This window comes from Rousettus aegyptiacus, unplaced genomic scaffold, assembly GCF_014176215.1.
Source record: "Rousettus aegyptiacus isolate mRouAeg1 unplaced genomic scaffold, mRouAeg1.p scaffold_m13_p_13, whole genome shotgun sequence".
NCBI classification, from domain to species: domain Eukaryota; kingdom Metazoa; phylum Chordata; class Mammalia; order Chiroptera; family Pteropodidae; genus Rousettus; species Rousettus aegyptiacus.
In genome coordinates, this window is record NW_023416288.1 from 13,533,686 (window position 1) to 13,546,352 (window position 12,667).

A 12,667-nucleotide genomic window follows, 5' to 3' on the forward strand; every position below is an offset into this window, starting at 1 on the left:
TCTAACAAATTCCAGCAAGCACATAAGTTGAATTCTTTGATATCAAGAACACTGAAGTCGATGTTAGGAAAGAAAAATAGTCGCCCTAATAAAGTAAGGGCAATGGATGCTGTAGCATTTAGTCAGTGGGTGGCTCTATTTCCAGTAGCTGGAAACAGCAACAGTGAAGACAAGATGGTTTTGTGACTCAATGTTTATTTTTCTAAGATGACAAGCAATTGTAGCAAAAGGTGTATTTTACACAAGTCAATAGAATCTTTTAAATGGTTTTTGAAGCCAGTGACTTCTTCACATGCATAGATTAGTATATCAAAGTAATTTATGGAACCATATATAGATGTTAATCTAATGTGTATCATTTGTAGAAAACACTGATGAATGTCAAGATGAAATATACCTACTATTCAAAGAGTAACAGAAGGCAAAGGATTATATTTGTAAAACTTTGACCTAAAACCATTGAACGTCAATCCTTATTTCCAGAAATGTGGGATTATTTTATGTTATCAAATGAGAATTTAGGTCTTAAAAAATCACACACACACTTTGGAACTAGGATGGTTGTTGTATAGTTAATATTGGAGTGCCATCTAAAGAATATATTAAAATAATATATTTATCTAAATACCAATTGTTGTAAGTGTAGTTTTGATTAATGTGAGACCAAAGAGTTTTATGTCACATTTTTCAGTTAGGAATCTTTCCAATGCTAAAGTGTAATGTAAGGATGATAAGCCTTTTCCTATAGGAGACGGAAAGGTTTTTAAGCATAGTAATGAATGTAAACTAAAGCCTCACTAGGCTAGCTAGATCTTTTCCTTTAAAAAAAAAAATTATTGGGGTGACATTGGTTGACAAAATTATATAGGTTTCAAGTGTACGATGAAATAATACATCATATATATGTTTCATGTGTGTTCACCACCCAAAGTTAAATCTAACACCATATACTTGACCTCCTTTACCTTTATTTTTTCCCCTCCCCCTTTCCCTCTAGTAATCACTAAAGTCTAAAAGAATGCTGTTCACAGAGTAGATTGTGCAGAAGATATTGATTGGGCCCAAATTACCTTAGATAACAGCTACTATAGACTTATCGGCATTTAAGTCTTTGTCATTGTCAGTAATATAACATGAGCCGTGTGCTGTGATTACATTATTTGCCATGGAGAGTAGGGGTGGGGACTGGGAAGAAGGAATGGCATAGTACAAAGATAATTAGATCAAATAAAAGAGCAGTTTAGCCTTTTAACTGCGTTAATTACAGGAATGGCTAATGTTTTTACATAAAAATGATATGGCATCCTTGTTTCCACAAATTCCAATTAAGAATCCCTTAATGCATAAAAAGCATGCTCACCTGTTTACCTGGGTAAACAAGTGATTGTGCACAACTAAAGTTAAAAACCAGAACTTAACATCCTTGCAAAAAAGACCATTAATTAGCATCATTTATTTTGTAGGCAGTATCATAAGGAAGTAGCCTCCTTAAAATCTCATGCTTTAAAAAAGGGAAAAATCTAAGAAGAAGAAGAAGGGCTCTGGGCAATTAAAGATGCAAAAGTAATCTCAGCAAAATATATTACTCAAGCAGGAAAAAGATATGCCAATTTTGAACACTGAGAGATTAGGTTGTGACAAATGATACTTGAACAATAAGTAGAAACCAAGACCAGATTAAGACAAAGGCATACACAGCCATATCTACTTAAGGATGTAACAATTCCTTCATGAAAAAAAAAAAAATGTTGAAATTATCAAAAGTCCCTGTATATCAGTTTATTTTACTTGGTCGTGCTTAAGTGTATAGTAATTACCTTTTTTGTATTGTAAGTTTAGTTGTTATTAGTAATTTTGCTGACTTCAAATCTCAAATGCTCACATGATTACTAGAAAGAGGTGAACCCTGTCATTATTGGATTTAATAAAAGAAGGTAGCATCTGTAGAAGTTTGCTTTTAAAAAGCCTTATTTTCCTTGGTTTTTAAAAATCACTCTAACAGCAAAAATTGTTATATAATATACATATGCTACTCTACTATTATATAAATTTGAGACATAAAACTTTAAAGGATAAAATAAATATATGCAATATTTTTGAAATATTTTATTTTACTAATGGTACCAAAACCTTTTTGCTCTTACCAAAAAATATGCTATTAAAATATTTTACAAAGACTTAGAAGAAGTGGATAAAAAGTAACTGGATGGCCAGGTCACTATGCTTTCTCATTAAAAAATTCCTTTTTTGGTTTAATACTTTGTGAAAGTTCAGTTTATTTAAATATTTGGTTGTCATAGATCAAACAAAAGCACATAAATACTTAACTCCTAAAGGAATAATTGTATTAGCTCCCTTTGCTAAAACATGATATTAATTTTTCAGTCCCCAAGCATGCCAAATTTTCATTAAAATACACCTAGTAAGTTTCTATATTCCTGAGATAAATCATCCAGTTTTAAATTAATTACAAGGTATTAACACATTATTTTCAGTAATAAACTCATGTCATAATGGACAAACATCCATTTTCAAGATGCTCTCATTATATCATGACCATTTCAAAAGCAGTTTGCTTATCGTTAACATCTTTAAACTCGGAAGGGATAAATTCAGTGGGCTTTTTTTTTTCAAGTACTCTTTTGAGGCTCCCAAAAAACACATGAGTTGCCCCTAATACAAATGCCATAAAATCTTTTCCTTACTCTGTCTTAGCATTTTCAAACAGTATAAAAATTGGAGTTGGCAATTAGCCAAAAAAGCTGTAAGTTCCTCAAAGGCCTCATCGTAACTCATCACGAGTGAGCTCCCATAGGAAGGAGACTCTGTGCTAAAGTTCGGTGTGCAGGATGTTTTTTCAGGAGTGCCTTTGGACATCAGCTGACTCCACAGGAAGCTTTTCAGAGTTGCTAGGTGAAGGTGACTGATAAAATCATTAAATGAGGGCCATTCCAGGAAGGGGCATAAACGTAAATGAGGCTCTGCCACGGAGAATCCTTGAAGGAGATGACAGCTGAAAGCTGTCTACTGTCAGTCAGTATTCCCAGCAAGTGTTTTGGTAGCAGCAAGTTCTCATTAAAAAGGGAGTGGAATCAGTCGCCTCTTCCAGGATGTTGACTTCTTGCTTTTTGGTCTTTTGGTACAAGGAACTCAAAGTGGACAGGTGGTAGTTTCAGCTTATAATTCAGGAGTTGCTCAAATGGGAAACATAAATTCCAAGAGGGTCACCAGAGTAACAGCAAGTAAGGCTGCTCCTACTTTTACCTATTGGTTCTCAAACTTACACATATTCTTCTGTAAAACATTTTGAACCCAATGTGTATACTGCGTCCTAGATTCTCCATCCTCAAAATTATCACCTCCCAACCTCCAAGCTGGTGCTACAGCTGTGCCTTTAACAGGCCATTGCAATACTCTTCTCATTCAGGCAGCTTCTTGGTGACTCAGTACATTATAAACCTATGGATCACCTGATCATGGCCCCACTCCTGCACCTTTGTTGTAAAGTCAATCCTCTCTTAAAACATGAAATTGTATATTAAGTTATGCCAATGAATCAAACCATCTATAAAACCTCAAAAAGTGATAGTGTGATCAAGAAGGATAAACTCATGTGCCTGTTACTGTCTCCAGTGTAGTCCACTTACCATCAAAAGCCTGGTCGGTCTCCTCAGGGATTATGCCATGTCAGGAACTCAAAATTGGCCTCTGTTTCTGGCAGGTTGGACACTTGGCAATGGCAGAAACACTAAATCAATTTTGGTGAAAACACATGTTATCGAACCCATACACAGCTTTCATTCCTGTCACCATAGTCCTTTTGCTCACGTGCCCACTGTGCCAGCATTGGGGTGGCATTAACATGGTCACACTTCCTGACCACTTCCATATGCCTTGTGCCTCTACCCCTTTGTATTTTTATCTTCTAATCTTTCTATTCCCAAGCCCCTTAACAGCCAGTCAAGTAATTTCTCGCTGCCCATGAGTCCTCAAATATTCTAAACTGAGGCCGCTTCTCTTTGTACACAAAGGTGGTGACCAGGTACACAACTTGAAGCTCTGCCCATTGGGAAGATTTTCCTGATGACTGGCTTTCAATGCTGCCCCTGAGTGCAGCTATGTGGCAGCTGCCATCTATTTTCAGCTTGCACCCACAGAAGCAAATCATCTATGAACCGAGTTTGGGTTCTTACTTTTCATGTGGTCTTAAGGGATGGCCCATACCTATTTAGGTGACATACAAGAGAGGAACTGTTGCAATAACAATGGATGACATGGGGGCCTGGGCTGCCCGCTCATGCAATTCCCTCGAGCCCTCTGCTCTTGCTCAATCCTGGATATATCAGTTCCATCTTAACAATGGTTTATTGCTGCGCCAGCCTAATTTTATGACTTAGTAGGTCTGACAGAACCCCATCTCATGATTGGCAGTTGTGACCATGTGATGATTTTTGCTCCATGGTCAGGTGCTCCATCTTTTATACATCTTCATCTCATAAAACAAACTTTCTATTTTTCAAAAAGTACATAATTCTCCACTGAAGATGGCATGGCCATCTTCAAGGTCTTAGTTAGAGTTAGGATTTCCCTATTGGGGTTCGCCCTAAACTCCAGTTTTCCTACCAGTGATACCTCTAGAACCTTTGAACCTACCTGGTTCTATGGCTGCAGAGCCCTGTTTTGCTCACAACTGGAAGTACTTCATGCACTGGATTGAAGCAGTATTCCCCGTTGGAGATTACTGCCTCCAGGATCCGAAGAGGCCTACCAGATATTATGCTTCGTTCTTCATGTTTGGGAAGTTCAGGATGCAGTAATTTGTCCTTTACTTTGGAGGGGATTTCCTGGCATACCCCTGACCACTGAAACTCTAAAAATATTAGTGATATGGCAGGTCCCTGAATCTTCTTAAGGTATATCCCTCACCTTCTAGAGAACATGCGTCTTATCAAATTTCCCAGTGTATTATCAACTTCCTGTTTCTGTGGTCTGATAAATATGATATCATCAGTATAATGGATTAAAGTGATGTTCTCTGAGGCATCCTCTTCAAATTATTACAAAGGACAAGAAAGTTTAAATGGTGCTGAGATCAGAAGAGTTGACTCTAGGACAACTGTGAACTAAATGGCACTGTGGTTATAAATGTATCCTGTAATCTTTTTCGTTGGTGTAAATTTTTTTTTGATGCATTCTTTCTGACAGGGTTGAAAAATAATGCATCTGCGCAATCAATGTACCTGAAGCCATGTTCATTTTCGATAGGAAGGACACCATATCTGGCATTGCAATGGCAGTTGAGGCTACTACTTAGTTCAGTTTGTGGTAGTCTACTGTCATTCTTTATGACCCATACGTGATTATGATGGAAATCAACCATCTTTCAGATATTTAACAAGGACAGTGCTTTCCTCCATCACTACCACAACAACGACCACCATCCCAGATGAAAATACTCTTTTTCATTTACTATTTGGCTGAAAGGTAGAAGCAGTTTCAGAAGTTCCCACTTGTTTTTTTCTCTTTTTTTCTGTTTTTTTTTTTTTCCACTATCATAACTCTTACCCTATAGGCCAGTGACACAATGTGGGGGATTTTATGAAGTATTTCTCTTCTAATAACACATTTAGAGGCTAAGCAAATGACATTGTTTGCCCACTGTGAGCCAGACCTGTCCAGGACTCCATTTATTACCTAGCTTGCACATACCGCCACTAGAATAGGTGCTTTGTGTCCTATATATCAGTGTTAATTCAGACCCTTGTGCACCGTTACCAAAGTAAAACGGAGGTTGGTCTCTTTGGGGAGGGATTAACTAGGAGAATCATTACCGTGTATGCCCAACATATGTTGCAGGCGTCTTCTTCTGGGGACATGGCCTTTTCTTTAGTTAGTGATTGCTGGGTTGAAAAACTGACTAAAATCTGGAAACTAAATAAGAGATCATGACTTCTTATTGGAGCAACTGCCCTCAGCCTCCTGAGGCTGATTTATTTTAAGGATACATATTGAGTAATTTCCTTGCTGGTTGTCCATCCATTTTGCTCCTAAAGGAACTGTGTTCTATTAACAAGTGCCATAACTTGCTGAGAATCAGGCCTCCTCTGGAAGCCTCTTCAACTTTGCCAATTATAATAACTACATGTACCTGGCTTCTATAAATGCAATGGGTTTCATATATACATATATGATGAGATGTGTCCAGAAGAGCATTACTTCAAAGAGAAACAAAAGACTAACGTGATATGCCACATTAACAAAATGAAGGATAATAATTGTTTGTTTCAATAGATGCAAAAAAAGCATTTGACAAAATTCAACATCCATTTATGATAAGAAAAAGAAACTCTCAACAAATTGGGCATAGAGAAAATGTACCTCAATATAATAAAGGCCATATATGACAAGCCCACAGATAAAATTGTACTCAGTGGTGAAAGCTAAAAGCTTTTCCTTTAAGGTCAGGAAGAAGACAAGGATGCCCACTCTTGCCACTTTTAATCAACATAGTACTGGAAGTCCTAGCCTGAGCAATTAGTCAAGAAAAAGAATAAAAGGCATCCATGTCAGAAAGGAAAAAGTAAAACTCTCTGTTGCAGAAGACATGATATTATGTATAGAAAACCCTAAAAACTCCATCAAGAAAACATTAGAATAAACAAACTCGGCAAAATTGCAGGATACAAAATCAATGTGCGAAACTCAGTTGTGTTTCTATACACTAATAGTGAACTATCAGAAAGAGAAATTAAGAAAACAATCCCATTTACAATTGCATGAAAAAGAATAAAATACCTAGGAACAAATTTAACCAAGGAGGTGAAAGAACTGTACACTTAAAACTATAAGACATGAAAGAGATTGAAGAAGACAGAAATAAATGGAAAGATATTACACGCTCATAGATTGTAAGAACTGATATTATTAAAATGTCCATACTACTCAAAGAGATCTACGGATTCAATGCAATGCTTATCAAAATTACAATGCTATTTTTCACAGAAACAGAACAAAAAATCCTAAAATTTGTATGGAACCACAAAAGTCCCCAAATCGCCAAAGCAATCTTGAGAAAGAATAAAGCTGGTAAAGAATCAAGCTATCTGGTTTCCAACTGTATTATAAAGTGACAGTAATCAAAACAGTATGGTATTGACATAAAAACAGAAATATAAATTAATGGAATGGAGAACCCAGAAGTAAACCCATGCCTATATGGTCAATTAATTTATGACAAAGGAGCCAAGAATATACAATGGGGAAAGAACAACCCTTTAAATAAATAGTGCTGGAAAAACTGGAAATGCAAAAGAATAAAACTAGATCTCTGTCTTATATCACAAAAATCTACTCAAAATAGATGAAAGACTTGAATGTAAGACCTGAAGCCATAAAAATGAAACCTGAAACTCATAGAACTTGAATATAAAACCTGAAACAAGAAAACATAGGGAGTAAGCTCTTTGACATTAGCTGGTAATGATTTTTTGAATATGATCCCGAAAGCAAAGATTAACAAAAGCAAAAATAAACAAGTGCAACTATGTCAAACTAAAATGCTTCCACACAGCAAAGGAAGACATCAACTAAATGAAAAGGCAACCCACTGAATGGGAGAAAATATTTGAAAATCATGTCTGATAAGTTGTATCTCATACAACTCGATAGCAAAACAAAAACAAAAACAAAAACAAAAAACAAAAAATAAATGAAAACCCAAGCAATATGATTAAAGAGTGGACTGAAGAGGAACTGAATAGACATTTTTCCAAAAAGGAAATACATATTTGTTTTCTTTCTATTTTTTCTTTTTTAGCTCTATGAATAAAACTTGAATAATGTGCAGCAGAAATTGGACAGGGTTTTTTTTTCTTATTAAAACAAAAGATTTCCATATTTCAACTTATTTACATTTGCATGTTAAATAGGTAAAGTCTCTAAATGGTTATTTTACAGTCTTTTCTAATAAAATGTAAAAAAACTCCAAAACAAAACCATAAGTACTCCGAATGCCCACTTGGGGATCTTGATGGTGACATAAGAATGGACTGGGACTTGTTCTGGGAATCCAAAATTCAGAGGTTCAAGTAGCCCTGTGGATTACGGTTATTCTCAGTGGGCTAAAACCCACAACTTTAATTTCTCCTCACCTCTCTAACTACTAACTCTTGGTGTTTAGAGTGGTGGAGCTGGAGTGGGTGCTTCCCAACCCACCCTCAAACACGAGAAAGAAGGAAATCCTGCCAGTTACAACAACATGAATGTACCTTGAGGCCATTATGTTAAGTGAAATAGCTAGAGAGAGAAAGACAAATACTGTATGGTATGATTTATATGTGGAATTAAAAAAAAAAGAGTCAAACTCACAGAAACAGAGAATAGGAAAGTGGTTGCCAGGGGCTGGGTGGGGGAGAAGGAAATAGGAAGTGGTTGGTAAAATGGTACAAACTTTCAGCTGTAAGATAAATAAAGTCTGAGAATCTAATGTAAAATATAGTGACTATGGTTGATAACATTGCATTATATAATTGAAATTTGAGAGTAGAACTTAAATATTTTCACCAAAAAAAGTATTTTAGGTGATGGATGTGTTAATTAACTAGATGATGGGAATCAAATGAAAACAATGACAACAATGTAAACAATGTAAACACACACACACATATGAAATAGACAAGGTGTGGCAAGAAGCACACTACTTCACAGAGATTCAAAAGAGATTCTGTCCCTACAGGATGGGATGCTTTGTCCTGATGTGCCACCGAGACAAGTTTACTTCTGCTGCCCTCCCCACCTCCGCCTACCTTGGAGAAAATGTGTGATCAGAGCCACAGGTATCTTCTCTTTTACCTTGCCTCTTAGGAGGTCCATTCTGTGCCAAGGAGATGGAGTGGTTTAAAGGCAAGTATCTATTACATTAAAAAATGTACAAACTCTGAACCAAGTGTTCTGCTATTTACGTTAGAGAAATGCTCACAACACACACACACATGGGGAGGCATTGCTTATGACAAGAGATGTTTAAATTAAAAAATATATATAGTATATACTTAGAGCAGCACAATATTTATAAAACCTGTAAAATTAATTCTTCCGACTAAGAGAATTGAGTAAGAATATGTATCCATGATGAAGGGGTTAAAAGTGAAGGACTTTTCCAGGACCTTGGGTTCTAATTCCCTTATACGGTGACTATTATGGAATCTTTTGCATCGAGGTATAAGGTGTAATATTAAAAATTTGTAGCCCTTATTCAGACTACACTTGCATGTGATATATAGAATTCTTAAGTATCTCATTATCTGAAGAATTTGGGGAATTTCTTTGAAACGACAATAAACTCAGTGAGGTGTGGCTACCAAAATATGATAGAATGTTCTCATAGGCAAGAATTTAGGACAATGGAGAAAAAAGTCCCTTTGTATTGTTTGCTTGTGAAACCATGTCTAAATTGTATTTAATTCTGGATATCACATTTTAGCTGGGATATTGACAAAATGGAGTGAATTTTCAAATCATTACAATGGTGAGGGAACCTAAAACCATGTCATATGAGGCAGGGAGTAAAAAAAAAAAAAATTCCCCCACGAAAGGAGAAAAGCATCTCCAAAGAGCATCATATGGAAGATTCTTCTGTGTTTTACAGGACCAGAACTAGGATGGTGGTTACACAAACACAGGTGCAAACACAGAGATGTGGTAAAAGAGTCGGATCTGAAAGTAGGAGAGCCAGTCTACTTTATGACTGAGACCTTGAAGGAGAGTCCTTTAAATTCTTTAATTCAGTGTCACCCAATAGAACTTTCTGCAATGGTGGAAATGTTCCATATTTTTAATGTATAGTATAGTCGTCACTAACCACAGGCATCTTATTTAGTACTTGAAATGTGGTTAGCATGACTTAAGAACCGAATTTTAAATTTTAATTAATTTAAATTTAAATAGCTACATGTGGCTAGTGGCTATCATATTTGAAAGGTACAGCTCTAAACCTTAATTTCCTTCTCTCTGAAACAGGAACAATACTTATCAAACTGTTGGCCTAAGATTTACATGATTATTTATGTGACCTCTGAAAAACAGTACAGAAGTACAAGTGTTGTATTGATAATTATTTTATTATTGTCTTATGTGCAAGAGTTTCTAACATTTGGAATTAAAGGAAAATGGAATAAGCGGCCGAGAAAGTAGAGTTTCCAAAGTCTGGTTTTCAAATCTAGGTTTGAGGCAGGCATGTATTAGAGAAAGGACAAAAACACCGTGGAGAGTTACACTGAATCCAACATATCCTTCGAGAGGGTCTCCCTGCCTTTCCGAGGCTGAGTTAAAAACTCTTCTCCAGGCATCACCAGGACACTTTTTGCAGTGTATTGCAAAAAACGGTGTTTTACTCAACCATATCTGAGAACGTGCCTCATACGTGTCTTTCGCGGTCATGTTTCCTGCGCTTAGTTAACCGCCGGGCACATAGTAGGTCCTCAATCAATATTTGTGGAATGATTAACTTACCATGTACTCTTGAAGGTATACTGCTCTGATAATACTTGACTATTAAGTTTGTAGAAAATATAATTACAGTTCTTTGTGGACTAAGCCGAATGAACACGGGGTCCCGCAGCAGCGCAGTTGGATATCCTCGGTGCAAGGAGGCCTGCCAGGTATGACCTCTCTTTTTCTTTCGTCCTTTTCCTCCCTCCCATCTTCAAGCTGCTTAGGACCTCACAGACACGCAGTCGCAACAGCCTGCGCGGTGGTGGAGACCAGTGGGAAGGAGGGAGAACTACATTTCCCAGCTGACTCTCGTGCGCGCGCCCCAGTCCGCGCGCGGGGAGCGAGAGCACCAGGCGCTCGCTCCCTGCCGAGCGCTTCTTGCCCGCCGGAGCCTTTGCCATGGGATGAGGTGGGAGGCGCTAGAAACCACTTAGCTACAGCCAACCGCCCAATGCAGCACTCTCTAGCTCCCCCCCGCCAGCGGAAGCGCCCGCGGAACACAATGCAGCACTGAGGCAGCACCGCGGTGGAGGCTGTAGCCCCACGGCCGCCGCAGCACCGGCCGGGGCTGGGAGGGGGCGGCTCAGGCGAACCGAGGGGCGCCGGGAGAGGGAGCTGGACCAGCTGCCCGGGCATGAGGAGCTGAGCGTCTTTAGCGCGGCGGACTAACGGCAGCACCATGCAGGCAGCGGCGGCTGCGTCGGTGCCCTTCTTGCTGCTCTGCGCCCTGGGGACCTGCCCTCCGGCGCGCTGCGGCCGGGCAGGTAAGTTCGCCACCCTATGTGGCTTCGAACGTACCATCTGCTGGGAATCTCTGCAGCTCTCAGGAGCATCGCAAAGGGGCATCCCCATTTTCCAAGTGCGCGGGGAGATTTTTTATTTTTTTGGAAGGGTGGTGAGAAGTGGAGCAAAAATACGTGTGGGGGCGCAGGGATGAATTGGAAGCCTTCGGTCAAATGCTTGTTTTTCTTTTTAAAAAGGCATGCGGAGGAGGGAAAGGGGTGCTCTGCATCTGGGCCCCGATCCTGGATGCTCTCAGACGAGCTGGCCCAAGGCTCCCCGGCTGGTGTCTCTGCGTCCTTCCCAGATGGAGTCCGGGAGGGAGGGGGCGGTGGGATTTTCAGAGAGGAGGCGTCGGACGGCAAGACAGACGAGTGTGAGTAAGGGTCATTATTTTCGCCTTCCCCCCCAATCTCTTTTATCCTTCCTGCCTGGAGGAGACGCCTCGTTGACGGAGCTGGAGAGGAGGAACGAAAACCGCTTCCTGGAGCGCCAGAGCATCGTGCCGCTCCGGCTCATCTACCGCTCGGGCGGCGAAGACCAGACAGGGCACGACGCGCTCGACACGCGAGTGCGGGGTGACCCTGGCAGCGGACAGGTGAGAGGCGCAGCGGTCTGGGGGGTGGTCCTCCGCGCGGCCGGGCCCTCCCGCTACACTGCGTTTGCTCTCGGTTGCCCTGGAGATGCAGTGTCTTCAGTGAAACGAGCGCAATCCTAATGCGAGTCCTTCAGGACGCATTTTGTGCAGAAAAGAAGGAAAGGGGTGGGGGCAAAACCCCCAAAAAGCCACAGGCGAAGGGCTTTGCTTGAGAGAAGTTTGTGCAGGGTGCCTCCAGCAGGGCGAAAACCCTTTTACCTCTCTCAAGCAAAAGCCAATGCATAGGCAAGAAGAGGTTTAATATTTAGGCAGCGTTTGCATCATTATTATTGTTGTGGTTGTTTTAATCTTTAAAGAGAAGACTTTATAAGTGATTTAAACAAAGATTGGTACTTCTGGAAAATTGGGGGGAAAAAAAGCCTAGGCATCTATAACTAAACTAAAACAGTAGAAAAGCTTAACTGCAAAGTTTTTAGCTCACTCAGTTGTGGACACCAGAGAAGTGCCCTTCCAGAAAAGGCGTCCTCCTCCCCACTTTCTTTGTTGGTAGCAGCCCTCTTGGTGAAATGCGGGTCATGTTGTTTATTGGGCATTTATAAATCGTGTTGAAAAATATCAAAGTTTATCAATTACCCAATAGCACAGATCAATATTGCATATCTACATATATGCCTGAAAATTATTTTTAACTTACTGGTTAATTCCAGTAAATATTTTGGGGCTCCGTAAACATTTTTTATATTTGTATATGTCAACCGGGCAACTAGTTCATCCACCTGTAAGAGCTTAATAAAGATA

The 12,667-nt window shown here is 39.3% G+C and overlaps 1 protein-coding gene across 18 annotated transcripts in view; it reads left to right on the forward strand.

Annotated features, from left to right (window-relative positions):
- The first annotated feature begins 10,871 nt into the window (after window positions 1-10,871).
- The window catches only part of ADAM22 (ADAM metallopeptidase domain 22), a 207,978-nt gene continuing 206,182 nt past the window's right edge, over window positions 10,872-12,667 (forward strand). For 7 of the 18 annotated variants that reach the window (XM_016147982.2, XM_016147983.2, XM_016147980.2 and 4 more), the window contains exons 1-2: window positions 10,874-11,255; window positions 11,709-11,869. In XM_016147982.2, the coding sequence (XP_016003468.1) occupies window positions 11,171-11,255; window positions 11,709-11,869 (246 nt within the window). In that variant the 5' untranslated portion in view covers window positions 10,874-11,170. Of the gene's footprint in view, window positions 11,256-11,708; window positions 11,870-12,667 lie in introns of all 18 variants that reach the window. The other 11 variants (XM_016147986.2, XM_016147984.2, XM_016147992.2 and 8 more) reach the window with 7 other exon arrangements.